The 13,303-nt window shown below is 40.0% G+C and overlaps 1 protein-coding gene across 1 annotated transcript in view; it reads left to right on the forward strand.

Annotated features, from left to right (window-relative positions):
* The window catches only part of IL1RAPL1 (interleukin 1 receptor accessory protein like 1), a 376,606-nt gene extending 365,005 nt beyond the window's left edge, over positions 1–11,601 (forward strand). Inside the window, exons 7-8 of the mRNA XM_014518489.2 lie at positions 8,337–8,507; positions 10,629–11,601. Coding sequence (XP_014373975.1) covers positions 8,337–8,507; positions 10,629–11,347 — 890 coding nt within the window. The 3' untranslated portion in view covers positions 11,348–11,601. The remainder of the gene's footprint in view (positions 1–8,336; positions 8,508–10,628) is intronic.
* The last annotated feature ends 1,702 nt before the right edge of the window (positions 11,602–13,303 follow it).

A 13,303-nucleotide genomic window follows, 5' to 3' on the forward strand; every position in this document is an offset into this window, starting at 1 on the left:
ATTAGGGAAACATACTGATAAGAATCTACCACAAGGATAGGTTAGTGCAGCCCATCTGAATAAGATATATGGTAGTGACCATTACGCTCAGTGCCGAATCCCTTTCAAGTCATAGCAAGTCACTGCATGGCATACTGTTCAACTTCCTCATCAGTCCCACAGTTGAATTATGCCTTTTCCTCCCATTTCCAGTGATTCCTGTTTCTTTACCAGCCTCAAATGTCTGGCAAATATCAGCAAAAAGGGCCCCAAACAGTCTAACCAGAATCCCTCTATTGCCCCCTCTCTCGGCTTGTTGCATGTGATTAGTGTGGCCCCACCCTCCATGAGATGGAATCAGACCAGGTTGCCCTCTACCTCATCTTCATATACATTTTTGAAGCATCATGAGTTTTTGGAGGACTCATGACAAGAACCCACTCCCAGTTATGGTTGGGGAGCTAATTAGCACATCAATCCTTTGTGTGCATGTTGGCGGGGGGGAGGGGGAGGTAATCTGGAGTATAGACATATACTGAGCAATGCTAAATTATTGGGTCACCATGGCTTGAAACGCTGTTGTCTCTGCTGGGGCCCAATCCAGTGAATTATCTGATGCATCATGGCTTCGGACTAATATCATGCATATTTTGTACTTTATATAAGTGGGTACAAAAGTGCTGCTTAAAAGTGTGTTTATGGAGTACCTGTGCTAAAACTTATAGCATTTTCAAAAAAAGGTAAAATACATTAATTCTGGATGGGTTAAGTCTATAGGTACCCTTAGTAATTTGCCTATAGTGCCTAAATTACTACAGGTATGTCCCCTCACTTCTGTATGCTCAGGGAGATCAGGATCTGACAGTAAGGAAAGGGAGAATGAACTGCAGGGGAAAGAAGTTGGCGGGGGGGGGCACAGAGGGCAATGGGGCCATCTGACCTCCCTCCAGATTTATTTCCCTTGCTGTAGCAGTGGGAGGGGGGACAAATTCAAGGCAAATCTCCAGTAATTATATTCTGTAACTGGAAAATTATAACACACATACATTTTCCATATATAGAGGCTAATTATTGGGAACTAATATTCAGGGTCATCATATAGTCAAATAAATACTATACTTAAAGCCATAGTGCAAGGAAAAAAACATGAGAGGCCAAAGTTTTTGGGTGATATTTTTTATTGGACTAGCTGCATGGTTGAGATAAAGTTAGATAAGATTTTGAATGCAAGGCATCCAGAAGCTTGTCAAAAAAACCCTTGCGTCGCTCATAATTTCTGCACCATCACGACTATATCACTTTAACACTACTAGCAAAAAAAATCATTCACACTTTCTTAGACCACACATGATGTCAGGCTTAATTGTGCTTCTCAGGTTGATGAGGGAGAATTAGGAAATTCTCATTTTACAGAGAAGACTGGATTGTCACTAATTCTCTTGGCATTGCTTTTGGCTTTTTTTCTTTCATGTACACAGGTTTTTGATCCACCCATTGTTTGAACTGGAGCCCACTACTGTGAGCACTTAGTTATTTACTGCTTTCTCTGGTAACCTAATAAGTCATATCATCAAAGTTCTAAAGTTTTGATTAGAGCTGGCTGGGGAATTTTTAATGAAATTTTAATTTCTCACTTAAAAATCTAGATTTATTGATTTCATACCGATAAGTCTGTTTCAATATACTTCCAGCAAAAAACAAATAAGGGTTTCAGCAGACCATAATCAGATTTATTGTTTGCTCACATGGATAGCTGCTAGAGACCCCAGGTTTCCAGGGTCCACTGCTCTGGGGCATCACCAGATGATTGCTGCAATGTATGGTGGATCCAAAAGCTCCCAGGCTGCTTGCCATGGAGCCATAATCCTGAAGCGTGGGTGCTCAAGCTCCCAAGTTTCTAGATAAGCTGAGTCAGATCACTGCCAGTATGCTAGATTTTCACTATCATATCACATTAGGAAACTATTAATTAAGACCACGTAGCAAGGTCATTCAAATATATTAATTATTCTTTTTGACTTTAAAACTATTTTCATTGAATTACATTGGAACTAAGCAGATCCATATGTTGTGCGTGGGGCAATGGGCAGCAGCAGGGATCACCCCCCACCCAGCAGCACCCAGTGAGCACCAGGGCTTTTTTTTAAAGTACTGGGAGCTGGGGTGGGCGAGGCAGCCATGGGGGAGGTGGGAGGCTGACAGGGGTCCCCTCTCATGGTCCCCTCCCCCTCACCCAGCCCCACCTCCCCTGCCCCTAGTACTTACCAGCTCAAGTGGCTGCTGCTTCCTGCTACAGCCACAGAGGACTGCCCAAATCCATCAAAGCTCTCCGAATCTTTTCTGAAGATTCGGAGAGCTTTGATTCAATTCGTACCTTTAAATTGGTCCCCGGATTTGGAGATTCAGCCACCGACTTGGGATGAATCTCCTCCAGATTGAATCACCACCCAAAGCTTCACACAGCCCTGCCATATAGTACTTATATAAGAAGAGGTATCACCACATCTTCCTGTTCCTTCTACTCTGATATTCATGTTTGTGGTTGTCTGCCTCATCTCCAGAGCAGGTTCAGATTCTGGATTCCAAGTGGCTGGAGGTCCTTCCTTTGCAACCTTGGCTCAGATGTATGAACTTTAAGGAAGGTAGAAATTCTGGTGCATCTTACTTTCCCTGTGCATCATATATTGCTTCTAGGCACCTAACTCTAGTAAATAGGCACTTGAAATTTAGACATTATAGAATTTAATGTACATATAGTTAAGGCTTTTTTTTTTGTATGTGGCCAGTAAATATTTTCCACCTAGTCTTTAAATGGCATAATGATATATGAAAATAGAGCTGATCTAAAATCAAGGTTCAGATCTCCAGGATCCCACTGAATTTTGCTAAAAAAAAATTATTGGGAGATAATTGATAACTGATTTTTGAACAAATATACTTTTCCACAGTTTAAGATAATGAAATAGTTATATTCAGTGGAGACACTAGACATGAAGCCCACTGGAAAAGAAGAATGTGGACTTGAAAGAAAGAAATATTATACTACTGTATTTAAACAAAAAACAAAAAAAAGCAGACATAAAACAAATTATTTTCCTTCTGATTAGAAATATGTCAACTATATGTAATAGTTAAAATATGTCATCTGAATAGGAAATGCCCTGATGCCTTCAAAGCAGCTTCACTGAATACTTCATTATTTCTTATAATTTATCCCCTTGAGAAATTAATGCATTCACATCTTTAATCAGAGGATATCAAAGGACAACTGCCACTCTAAAGCTAGGACCATTATTGTTACTTCTCCTAGTAAGGTACACATTACAGTCAAAGATTTAAAAACAAAAAATCCCAAATATAAGGTTACCAAATTTTCAATTATTGTAGTTTTCCATTATATAACCTTACCTTATTGCAGTTTAATGTCATCATTAGAGGAACAACCTGTTCCTGGGTGATCGGAAGCATTCTCCTTTGTAATCACCCTACACTTCATTTAGTGAAGTCACAAGGCACAGTTTGTGACCTTAGTTTTGTTTTTGTCTTGATGATTTGTGATTTCACAAGTACTAGTAGTCCCATGAAACATGACTGAAAGAACCAGCTAGGAAAATAGTACTTCTAATTCAAAGACAATTTCTATTTATACAAACAAATGTGCATGCACTCATGTGTGCATGAGCACATGCATAAACTGGTGGTTAAAATCCCATGGGAGGCAAGTCTAAAGGGGAAAGGAGTCCAAGAGATCATATTAAGGATGATCAGGCTTTAATAAATAGGCCATCCCTATGTAAAGAAAAGTTAGGAAGTGCCACCAAAGACCAGCCTAGCTAAGCAGCAAGCTCTTCACTGAGCTGAATAGTGTGAGCCAGTTAGTCTTTAAGGGCGACTGTAGCATGTGCAGTGAGGCTACACCGATGCACTATAATTATAGCACGTCAGAGCAGACTTGATTAATCAAGTCTGTTGAAATTTAGCATACTTGTAAATTGCTGGGTTTTTTTGCCTGACAGCCCTTGTTAACTGCAACTTAATTCATGCCTTGGCCTTCCTGATTTTTCTCCCTGCATGCTTGTGAGATACTCTTATGCTCATCCTCAGTAAAATAGCCAAGCCTCCATTTTTTGTAAAATACCTTTTGAAGTTTCAGTTCACTGAAGAAAGTAAGGCAGGATGCCTTAGGGTACCTGTAGACCTGCAAGACTCCTGCTTCGTTGCGCTTTAATTACCGCATGTTGAAGCAAGCTCAATTAATTAAGCTCGCTAAGTAGAACACTCCACCAGCCTCAGCATCTCATGTATTCGGTATCCCCACGCTTTGAAATGGCAGTGGGGGTGCTTTATCTAAAGCTCATCAAACGAGCTTTAGTAAAAGGACCCCTGCTGCCATTTTGAGGAACGGGATGCTGAATACACAAAACGCCATGTGCGCTTTAATTAGAGTGGCTCCTAAGAGCCACTCTAATTAAAGCATCCCCTACCCAGCCCCTAGAGCATGTGTAAAAAACAAACAAACAAACCCCACCTTAGGGTGTTTATACACATTCTCTGGGAGTGGGGGGAGGCACTTTGATTAAAGCACTTGGAGCATCATGTGTATCAGCGTCCCTGCACTAAAAAATGGCAGCAGGGTCTCATTGAAGCTTCTTCAGTGTGCTGAAACTTCCAAACTATTTTAGATAAAATGGAAGATTGCACATTTTGCTGGGGATGAGCATAAGATTATCTCACAAGCATGCAGGGAGAAAATCAAGAAGGCCGAGGCATGAACTAAGATGAGTTAGCAAGGGATGTAAGGCAAAAAAAAAATCATTCTACAACTATGTTTAAGAAAGGCGAAAACCTAAAAAAGTATAAGTCCCTTCCTGAATGCAGAGGGCAACTTAAAAATGGACACTGCAAAGAAGACCTCAGTATTTTTAGACTGAATTCTTTTTTTCTCTTCTGTCTTTGCAAATAAGATCAGCTACCAAATGATAAGCACATCTGGCACCAATGATAGGGAAGGAGTTAAGTGGCCCAAAGTAGTGAAAGAACAGGTTGGAGATTACTTAGAGTAGCTGGGTATTTTCAAGTCAGTAAGGCTAGACAAGATTAATCTTTGGAATTGGAATCTTAAGGAGTTGGCTGAGTAATTGCTATTCCCTTTGAGAAGTTGTGGAAGTTGGGTGAAGTTCCATCAACTGGTAAAAGGGCAAATTTCTTGCTCATCTGGAAGAAAGGGAAGGAAGATCTAGGCAATTATAGATTGGTCAGTCTAACTCTGATGCCTAGAAAGAATATGGAGCAGTTCACTAAGGAATCTCTTTCTGAGCCCCTAGAAAATAACAAGGTGATCACTAGCCAATAGGGCTGTGCAAAGCTTCGATCCCTGATTTGATTTGGCAGAGATTCAGCCTGATTCGGTGGCTGAATCTCTGAATCCGAATCAAATCAGGAAACCCTTTAATATCTCCAAGTCAAAACGGAACCCTCCGAATCAATTTGGGCAGATTTGGAAAGATTCAGCGATTCAGACATAGACACAGCTTTAAATGTTTTTTCTACATACCTCAAGGTACCAGGTGGCTTGTGAATTCTGAGATGCTGGCGCAGATGGAGTGTCCCACAGGAGCACAGGGGGCTCCCTGGCATGTTTGGCAGCAGACCCAGAAGTGGACCAGAAGTACTTCTGGGTCCAACAGGGAGCATGTGGGGGGGCACACCTCCCTGGCTCGGTGACTGATGCCTCCTGGGTCTAGGGGAGGTGCATCTGGGATCCCCCTGTCGCAAATTGCTGAGCTGGGGAGGTGTAGGGGCGGGGCCAGAAGTATACTGGAAGTACCCCCAGGGAGTACTCCTGTGGGATGCTCCATCCGTCTCACCATCACAGCATTCACAATCCACGCCTAGCACCTTGAGGTATGTAAAAAAGGCATTTAAAGCTGTGTCTATGGCCAAATCGCTGATTCTCCAAATCATCATTGAATCTTCACATTCGGATTCAGCTGAATTGAATCAGGGACAGTGATCTGAATCAACAAATCAAATCACTGTCCCCGATTCGGGGGGAATCTGAATCTGAATTGAATTGGCCTGTTTTGGACACCTCTACTAGCCAATACACATTCACTAAGAGCAAATATTACCTAACCAAATTGATTTCCTTTTGCAATGAAGAGATGGGCTTTCTGGATGAAAGAAGAGCACTTCATGTGATATACCCGACTTTTAGCAAGGCTGTGGACACTGTCTCCCATGGCATTTTCACTAGCAAGCTAAAGAAATGCAGTGTAGACAAATGTACTATAATCTGGATGCATAACAGATATCAAGCCAACATGAATGGCTTGACATCTAATTAGGAGGAAGTATTGAATACAGTTTCCCAGGGGTCTGTTTTGAGTCCAGTACTGCTTAATATCTTAATTAATGTTTTGGGGGATAGGGTTGCTTGCCCACTTAGCCAATTTGCAAATGATTCCAAGCTGGGTATAGTTGCAGGCACTGTGGAGGATAGGATTAGGATTCAAAACAACCCTGAGAAACTGGGGGAAAATGTCTGAAATAATCAAATAGAGTTCAGTAAGGACAAGGACAAAATCCTGAACTTAGGTCAGAACAACTGCATGCGCAAATACAAATAGAGGAACAACTGGCTAGACTGCAATGCTGCAGAAAAAGACTTGGAGGTTATGGTCCACTGCCAGCTAAATATGAGCCAATACTAAGTTCTTGTTGCAAGAAAGCTAATAGCACACTGAGCTGTATTAACAGGGCTGTTACTTACAAGTCAAGGGAAGTATTTCTTCCACTCCATTCGACACTGATGAGTCCTCATCTAGAGTACTGTGTACAGTTTTGGGCATTGTACTTCAAGAAATATGTAGATGCATTAGGGGGAGGCCAGCAGAGAGCAACAAAAATGAGTACAGGACTGGGAAATATGTTTTATGAGAAAAGTTTGCAATACCTATGATTATTTAGTCTGGAGAAGAAAAGACCAAGAGAGGATTTGATAATACCTGAAGGATGATTTTAAAGAGGAAACTTTTCTCAGTGGCTGTCGGGGACAGGACAGACACCAACATTTTAAAACTTCAACTAGATAAATATAGGTTAGCTTTTAAGAACTTGCTCATTGTGAAGGTGCTTATGCATTGGAAGATATTACCTAAAGTTCTTGTGGAATCTCTATCCTTGGAAGTATCCGAGAGTGGGTTAAGTAAACACCTGTCTGGAATGGTTTAAAGTTTGAGCTACTCTTGAAGAAGAGGTTGGACCAGATGACCTCTTGAGGTCCCTTTTAACCCCTATTTTTCTATGATTCTATGGTAAGAAAAGTACAGTATCATGTAATGTGTTTTGGTAGGTTACAGTTGTAAACCTGCTGGTGTGGTTGTAAGAGTATCATCTGTGAATTTTACAGGAGTGAAGTTCTTGGGAAGGAGGAATTGAAACAGCTATCTAAAATGCCTACATACTCATTTCATATGTGAAGCTGGCACTCATCCTGTATTCTGTATGCTCTCTTGAACAGGTGCTCTTGAAGCATAAAAGGAGTAAAGTGAGAGAAGGACCTCCTTTTAGTAAATAGCTGACTTCATCTTTGAATATAACATTACTTATGGCACACAGCAGAGTTTTCAGTTAGGCCTCTTTTACAAGCAATTGATATTCTCTATAGCCTGTGCATAATGCTGTCTAGAGAGTTAGAAGGATGTTAACATTTCATTACTCCTGCCATTGATTTTTCTCTACTTTCTTCACAACAAAAATCAAAATGTGACTTCTTATTCCACTGAATTAGTTCCAGAGCACTTGGCATTATTGACCCCCTAATGAAAATTAATGATGGCTTCTTTCATTCAGTCTCTCAAGTAGGCACACCAAGTATGTTTAAAAAAAAGGGTGAATGTATTTCTCACATTGAAGTAGAATAACACCATATTAAATACAAAAACCTATGTTAATGCAACATTAAGTTTTCAAATTTAAAGGCACAAAGGTCATGAAATTAAAACATTATGGTCTCTGTTGCATCATCAGGACCCAGTACTGCAGAGACTTAAACATGTCAGTAGTCTCAGTCATGTGTAATCAGTGAGACTATTAGTGAGTAAAATAATACCTTAATTTAATTTGTACTTAAATATAATTTTAGCCCTCAATTTCTTCCATAGACAAATCTTTCCCTCCCAAGTATTTTCACTGAAGATAAAGGAAACCAGAGGATGCATAGCACAACTTTTCTGCCATCCTCCTCCTGGCCCCTTGTATATGAGCTCAGCAAGCCCTTGCTGCCAGGACAGTCACAAATAATAAAGGCAAATCAACTGGCAAATCAACACATTTTTTACTGTTTCTTTCTATAGACAATAAGGATTATGATGCATATCTCTCCTATACCAAAGTGGATCCTGACCAGTGGAATCAAGAAACTGGAGAAGAAGAACGATTTGCTCTTGAGATACTACCAGATATGCTTGAAAAGCATTATGGGTACAAATTGTTCATACCAGATAGAGATTTGATTCCCACTGGAAGTAAGTTGTGTTTACTTGTGTCTGTGCATGTTTCCTAAATGATAAATACCGACGGATGTATATACTGTGCTCTTCCCCCTCAATGAAATCACAAAAATGCTGAATGTGCATCCCCTAAAATTAAACATGTTTTAAAAATATATCAGTGGTATTTTCACCAAAGTTAAGAGAGTCTGGAAAGCCATGTATATAGATACAAAATGAAAGGATGATGAGATCTACATCTTGTTGGGTTCAATGAGGATCCACTAATCTACAAAATTCCCAGGCCCTGTCTAAAATCTGAATAGGAATTCAGAATTCAGTCCTAAAGTTTATTCCAGAACCCAAACAAGAGATAAAACAGTCTTGTGTTTTAACACAATCAGTTGATAACATTTGCAGTTCTGTGAAGCAATGTTATATAGCCTTGTGATTTATTAGTATTCACAGCAGGTAAGTGTGTGCTGCAGCCACTGGAGATCTTCAGAAAAAGAAAGTGTGCTGATTAAGGCCTTTCCCCCCAATTTACTTCTTTTTCGTGCTTATTTCACATAGTCCTGCCCAATTTTATTCATTGCTTTGCGAGCAGCTGTATTTCATCTTCATCTATCCAAGATAGACTTGCACAGGCTTCTAGTTACCAGGGTATTTGAACTTAATTTACTTTTTTGTTTGTTTTTAAAGAAAAAGCACAGCATTTGCCTAACCTTGTCAGTGCCTAAATTTACTAAGTATCTCCCTTTTTGACCTGAAAGCTCCCTAAGCACAAGCAGTTCTGCTTGTATGTGCCTGGAACTGCCCCAGTCTAAGCTAAGCCCCATTTGGATCCAGAAACTAGGCAGTGATGTTCTGATCCACAGTTTGCTAAGTAGCCTGAGCATATGCCTAAATTACTCTGACTGGATTGAGTTCAGCACAAAGAACAGCACCCAGCATCAAAAGACACGACTAGGGAGGGAAGAGGTGTTGGGGCTGGTACTAGTGTCCCATCTGATAGCTTTTATTTAATAGCTGAAAGCATTCTAATGGGAAGTGGAAGAGTCAGAGTTCTAACATTTCCACAGCTTTTGGGAATTTAAACAAACATCTCAAATTTTCCTAGACAATGTCCTTACCACCAGACCACAGGCTATTCCCTGGGGTGGGAGGAGCCACTGTGAAAGACAATGGATACAAACCAGAAATAATGCAAGAAGAAGGGACTGGAACCTCTGACTCCCTGTCCCTTAATGCTAAACTAGATCCATGTTCCTTGCTTATTCATCTTCTAGGCCTATAAATCTCAAATTCATTGATGCACAGTAGTCGAGCTCCAACAGGGAAAGGTGGAAAATACTCTTTAGGGGAAATGTGAGAGGTGAGTTTGAGCCTCATCAGGCTGAGGGAAGTCTAGAAATGAGGGGTCCCACTTCCTGAATTAGTGTTCTGATTACCAGACTATTACATAAAAGGCAGGAACCATAGCCAGTATAATTTATGTTACTCTGCTGTGTTTGGAGTTTTTTAAGTGAATCTTCTTCAGTTCGTTGGAAAAGTGGTTGTAAGCACTTCCCCGAGAGAGAGGTCTTAAGGAGCCCAGGTGGCCTTGAGATAATACAAGGGAAGTTAAGACATCTAAACTCCAAAGGGTGGGAATTCAGGCATCCCTCTGTGCTTAGCATTGCCTGTTTTCAAGCTCAAGGTAGCTCCTTCCTCAACATGCTAGTTTTGAGGTTTTTTTATCACATTTCTGAGGCACCTACTCTCCCCAGTAAAAGCCTATGTGCCTAACTCTGGGTTTTTTATTTACTTTGGGGGGGCCAGGCACACTGAACACTTAGCAAGTAAACATCTAGGTCCTCTGCTGGAGCTAGGCATTAGATTTTTTTAGCAGAGCAATGCTGATAACAAAGATCCTTGTTCAGATGCAAATATGGGTATTTGTATAATGAAAAAGTCTAAGCAAAGCAAGCAAGCTTGCATAAACAAAGCAAGCTTGCATAAACATGATGGAAATTTAAATGAGTATTTGCATGTTCAACCTACTTTTAAGGGAAAGGAAAATTTAGCCCTTTTTCTACCAAGGCCACAAAGGGGAAGATGGTTACTTCCACTGATCTTGGATGGTTACTTCCACTGAACAATTGTCTTATTTTGTAGCCTACATTGAAGATGTGGCAAGATGTGTAGACCAAAGCAAGCGACTCATCATTGTCATGACTCCAAATTATGTGGTAAGAAGAGGCTGGAGCATCTTTGAACTGGAAACTAGGCTTCGGAACATGTTAGTCACGGGTGAAATCAAAGTAATACTGATTGAATGCAGTGAACTCCGGGGAATTATGAACTACCAGGAGGTTGAGGCCCTGAAACATACCATCAAGCTTCTAACTGTCATTAAATGGCACGGACCAAAATGCAACAAGTTGAATTCCAAATTTTGGAAACGTTTACAGTATGAAATGCCTTTTAAGCGGATAGAACCCATCACGCATGAGCAGGTTTTAGATGTCAGTGAGCAGGGGCCCTTTGGGGAACTGCAGACGGTCTCAGCAATTTCAATGGCTGCTGCCACCTCCACTGCCCTTGCCACTGCCCATCCAGATCTACGCTCCACCTTTCATAACACGTATCATTCACAGATGCGCCAGAAACACTATTATCGAAGCTATGAATACGATGTACCTCCTACTGGCACCCTGCCTCTTACCTCAATAGGTAACCAGCATACCTACTGCAACATCCCTATGACACTTATCAATGGGCAGCGGCCACAGACAAAAACAAATAGGGAGCAGAATCCAGATGAGGCTCACACAAACAGTGCAATACTGCCCCTCTTGCCACGGGAGACCAGTATATCAAGTGTCATTTGGTGACAGAAATGCAAGGGGGACCTCAACCCCCTTGAGTAGGAGCTAAGTCTGCAGTCTGGTGCCTGGAACTACATCCTCGACTGCTGCTGTTAAACATGCATTACAATCTATGAAATACGAGGAGAAACAGGGTCTTGTACATATGTTTTTTGCAATTTCTTTGTAGCATCAGTCTTCCTGTTTTACCCATGTCCTTTGCCATTCACATCTTTGACTTTGTTTTATATGTCATTGGGATTTGTATATTGACATTTTTTAAATGAAGAGACTGCTGTATAGATAGGAAAACTTTTTGCTTCATTAGTATAGTTTTAGATTTTTTTTAACATTTCTTGGGAATGCTTGGACACAGCTATGTTGATATCAGAAGCACCATCCATTTTGTTGGCCTGCCTAGCCTGATACATGAAGGCCATGCCTGCTGTAATTCACCTGCTGTGAAGAACATTTGTTCTTAGGAAGAAGCCCACCCATCATTCTGAACTCCAAGTTTCATTCCTTATCCCACGACAGCACTCTACCCCTTCCCTTCCTTTCCCTTCCCTTATGATGGTCCCATGCTGGGTAACAATAGCCTGATCATCTAACATTTAACTCAGTAAATGCTTGTCAGTCAGTAAGATATACCCAATCTGTATCAATTGCTTCACAGTAACCACTGCAGAGTGTGTAGAAAGTAGAGTTCGTTTTTTGTTTTATGAATGAGTTGATTGTATCCCTTTTATATATATAAAAAAACCCACCCTAATTTGCTCACTTCCTGGAAAAGTATGAATGTGATTGTGTTTGGGGTTATTTTTTTGTTTGTTGGTTTTAAGCATTTGACTTTTTTCTTTTTCCCCATAACATTTTGCAAAAGAGCTTATTTGCAATTGTCAGGAAAGTAATGCAATAGGCAGTGAAGCCAAAGTTCCCCTTTGGCTTCCAAACCAAAGGGGAATAGAAGGACAATATCAAATATGGTGTATCACATTGTATTATAGAAAATGCTATTTTCTAAAAAGTAAGAGCAAAATATTATTTTGCAGCTGATTATGGCGTCCCCTTGTATTTTAATGTTCCAATAACTGTATTTGCTTTACAATGATATATTCAGAGTTGAACATTCTTATTTCTTTTGTTTTAGCTTGTAACAATAAGTAAAAGTTTATTAATTTCAAGATGATTTACATGAGAACTCAGGCAGTAAAAAAAATTACCATGAATACCAACGAATATCAATGTTTTAAGAATAAGCATTTATTTATACAAAATTAATATTTAAATCAGACCTGGAAGTATTAAACAATTAATTTTATTGAATAAATAAATTAGTTTTATTTTTAATGTATGATTCCATCTTTGAGGAGTTGCAGATTACATGTGTACCATGGCTCCTAGGGAAAAAGTCACTGCTCACAGTTCAGATATCCTAAAAGTTAAGAGTAAATGACCTTACCAATATTTACATTTTAAATGGTGCAAGAGTCGCTTTCCATTTTAGAAAATGCAGGGAGTGGGATTAGAATAAAAAAAAATTAGGAGGCCAATCCTCTTTTGGTCTACCTGAAGCCAGTGGGGCTTGGTTAGAATTCCCTACTGATGATTCACACCCTTTTTTTATTATTTATACCAGCAGAGAGCTAAGGCCCCTAATTTTACTTCACATAACAACAAATTGATACCCAGAACACTTGGGAACAGATTGAATGCCAGAACGCAGAGATTTTAATTTATTTCAGTAACTCATTTCCTGTAGGGATTTTCATAACAGCTGACCAGTGTTGGCCAATATAATGGATGTTGTGTGAATTGTTCATTATTATTATCACTATAAAAGAAATACAAGTTATAATATTTTGGTCTCAGTAGGATGTGATTGGTCAAAATATGTAAACTGCAGTTTGGAGATGTTTGTCGGGGTAAGTCAAAATTGACAGTGTATGAGGAAATAGCTATTATCATGTTGTAACAGTTAAG

Source organism: Alligator sinensis, unplaced genomic scaffold, assembly GCF_000455745.1.
Source record: "Alligator sinensis unplaced genomic scaffold, ASM45574v1 scaffold746_1, whole genome shotgun sequence".
Taxonomy (NCBI): domain Eukaryota; kingdom Metazoa; phylum Chordata; order Crocodylia; family Alligatoridae; genus Alligator; species Alligator sinensis.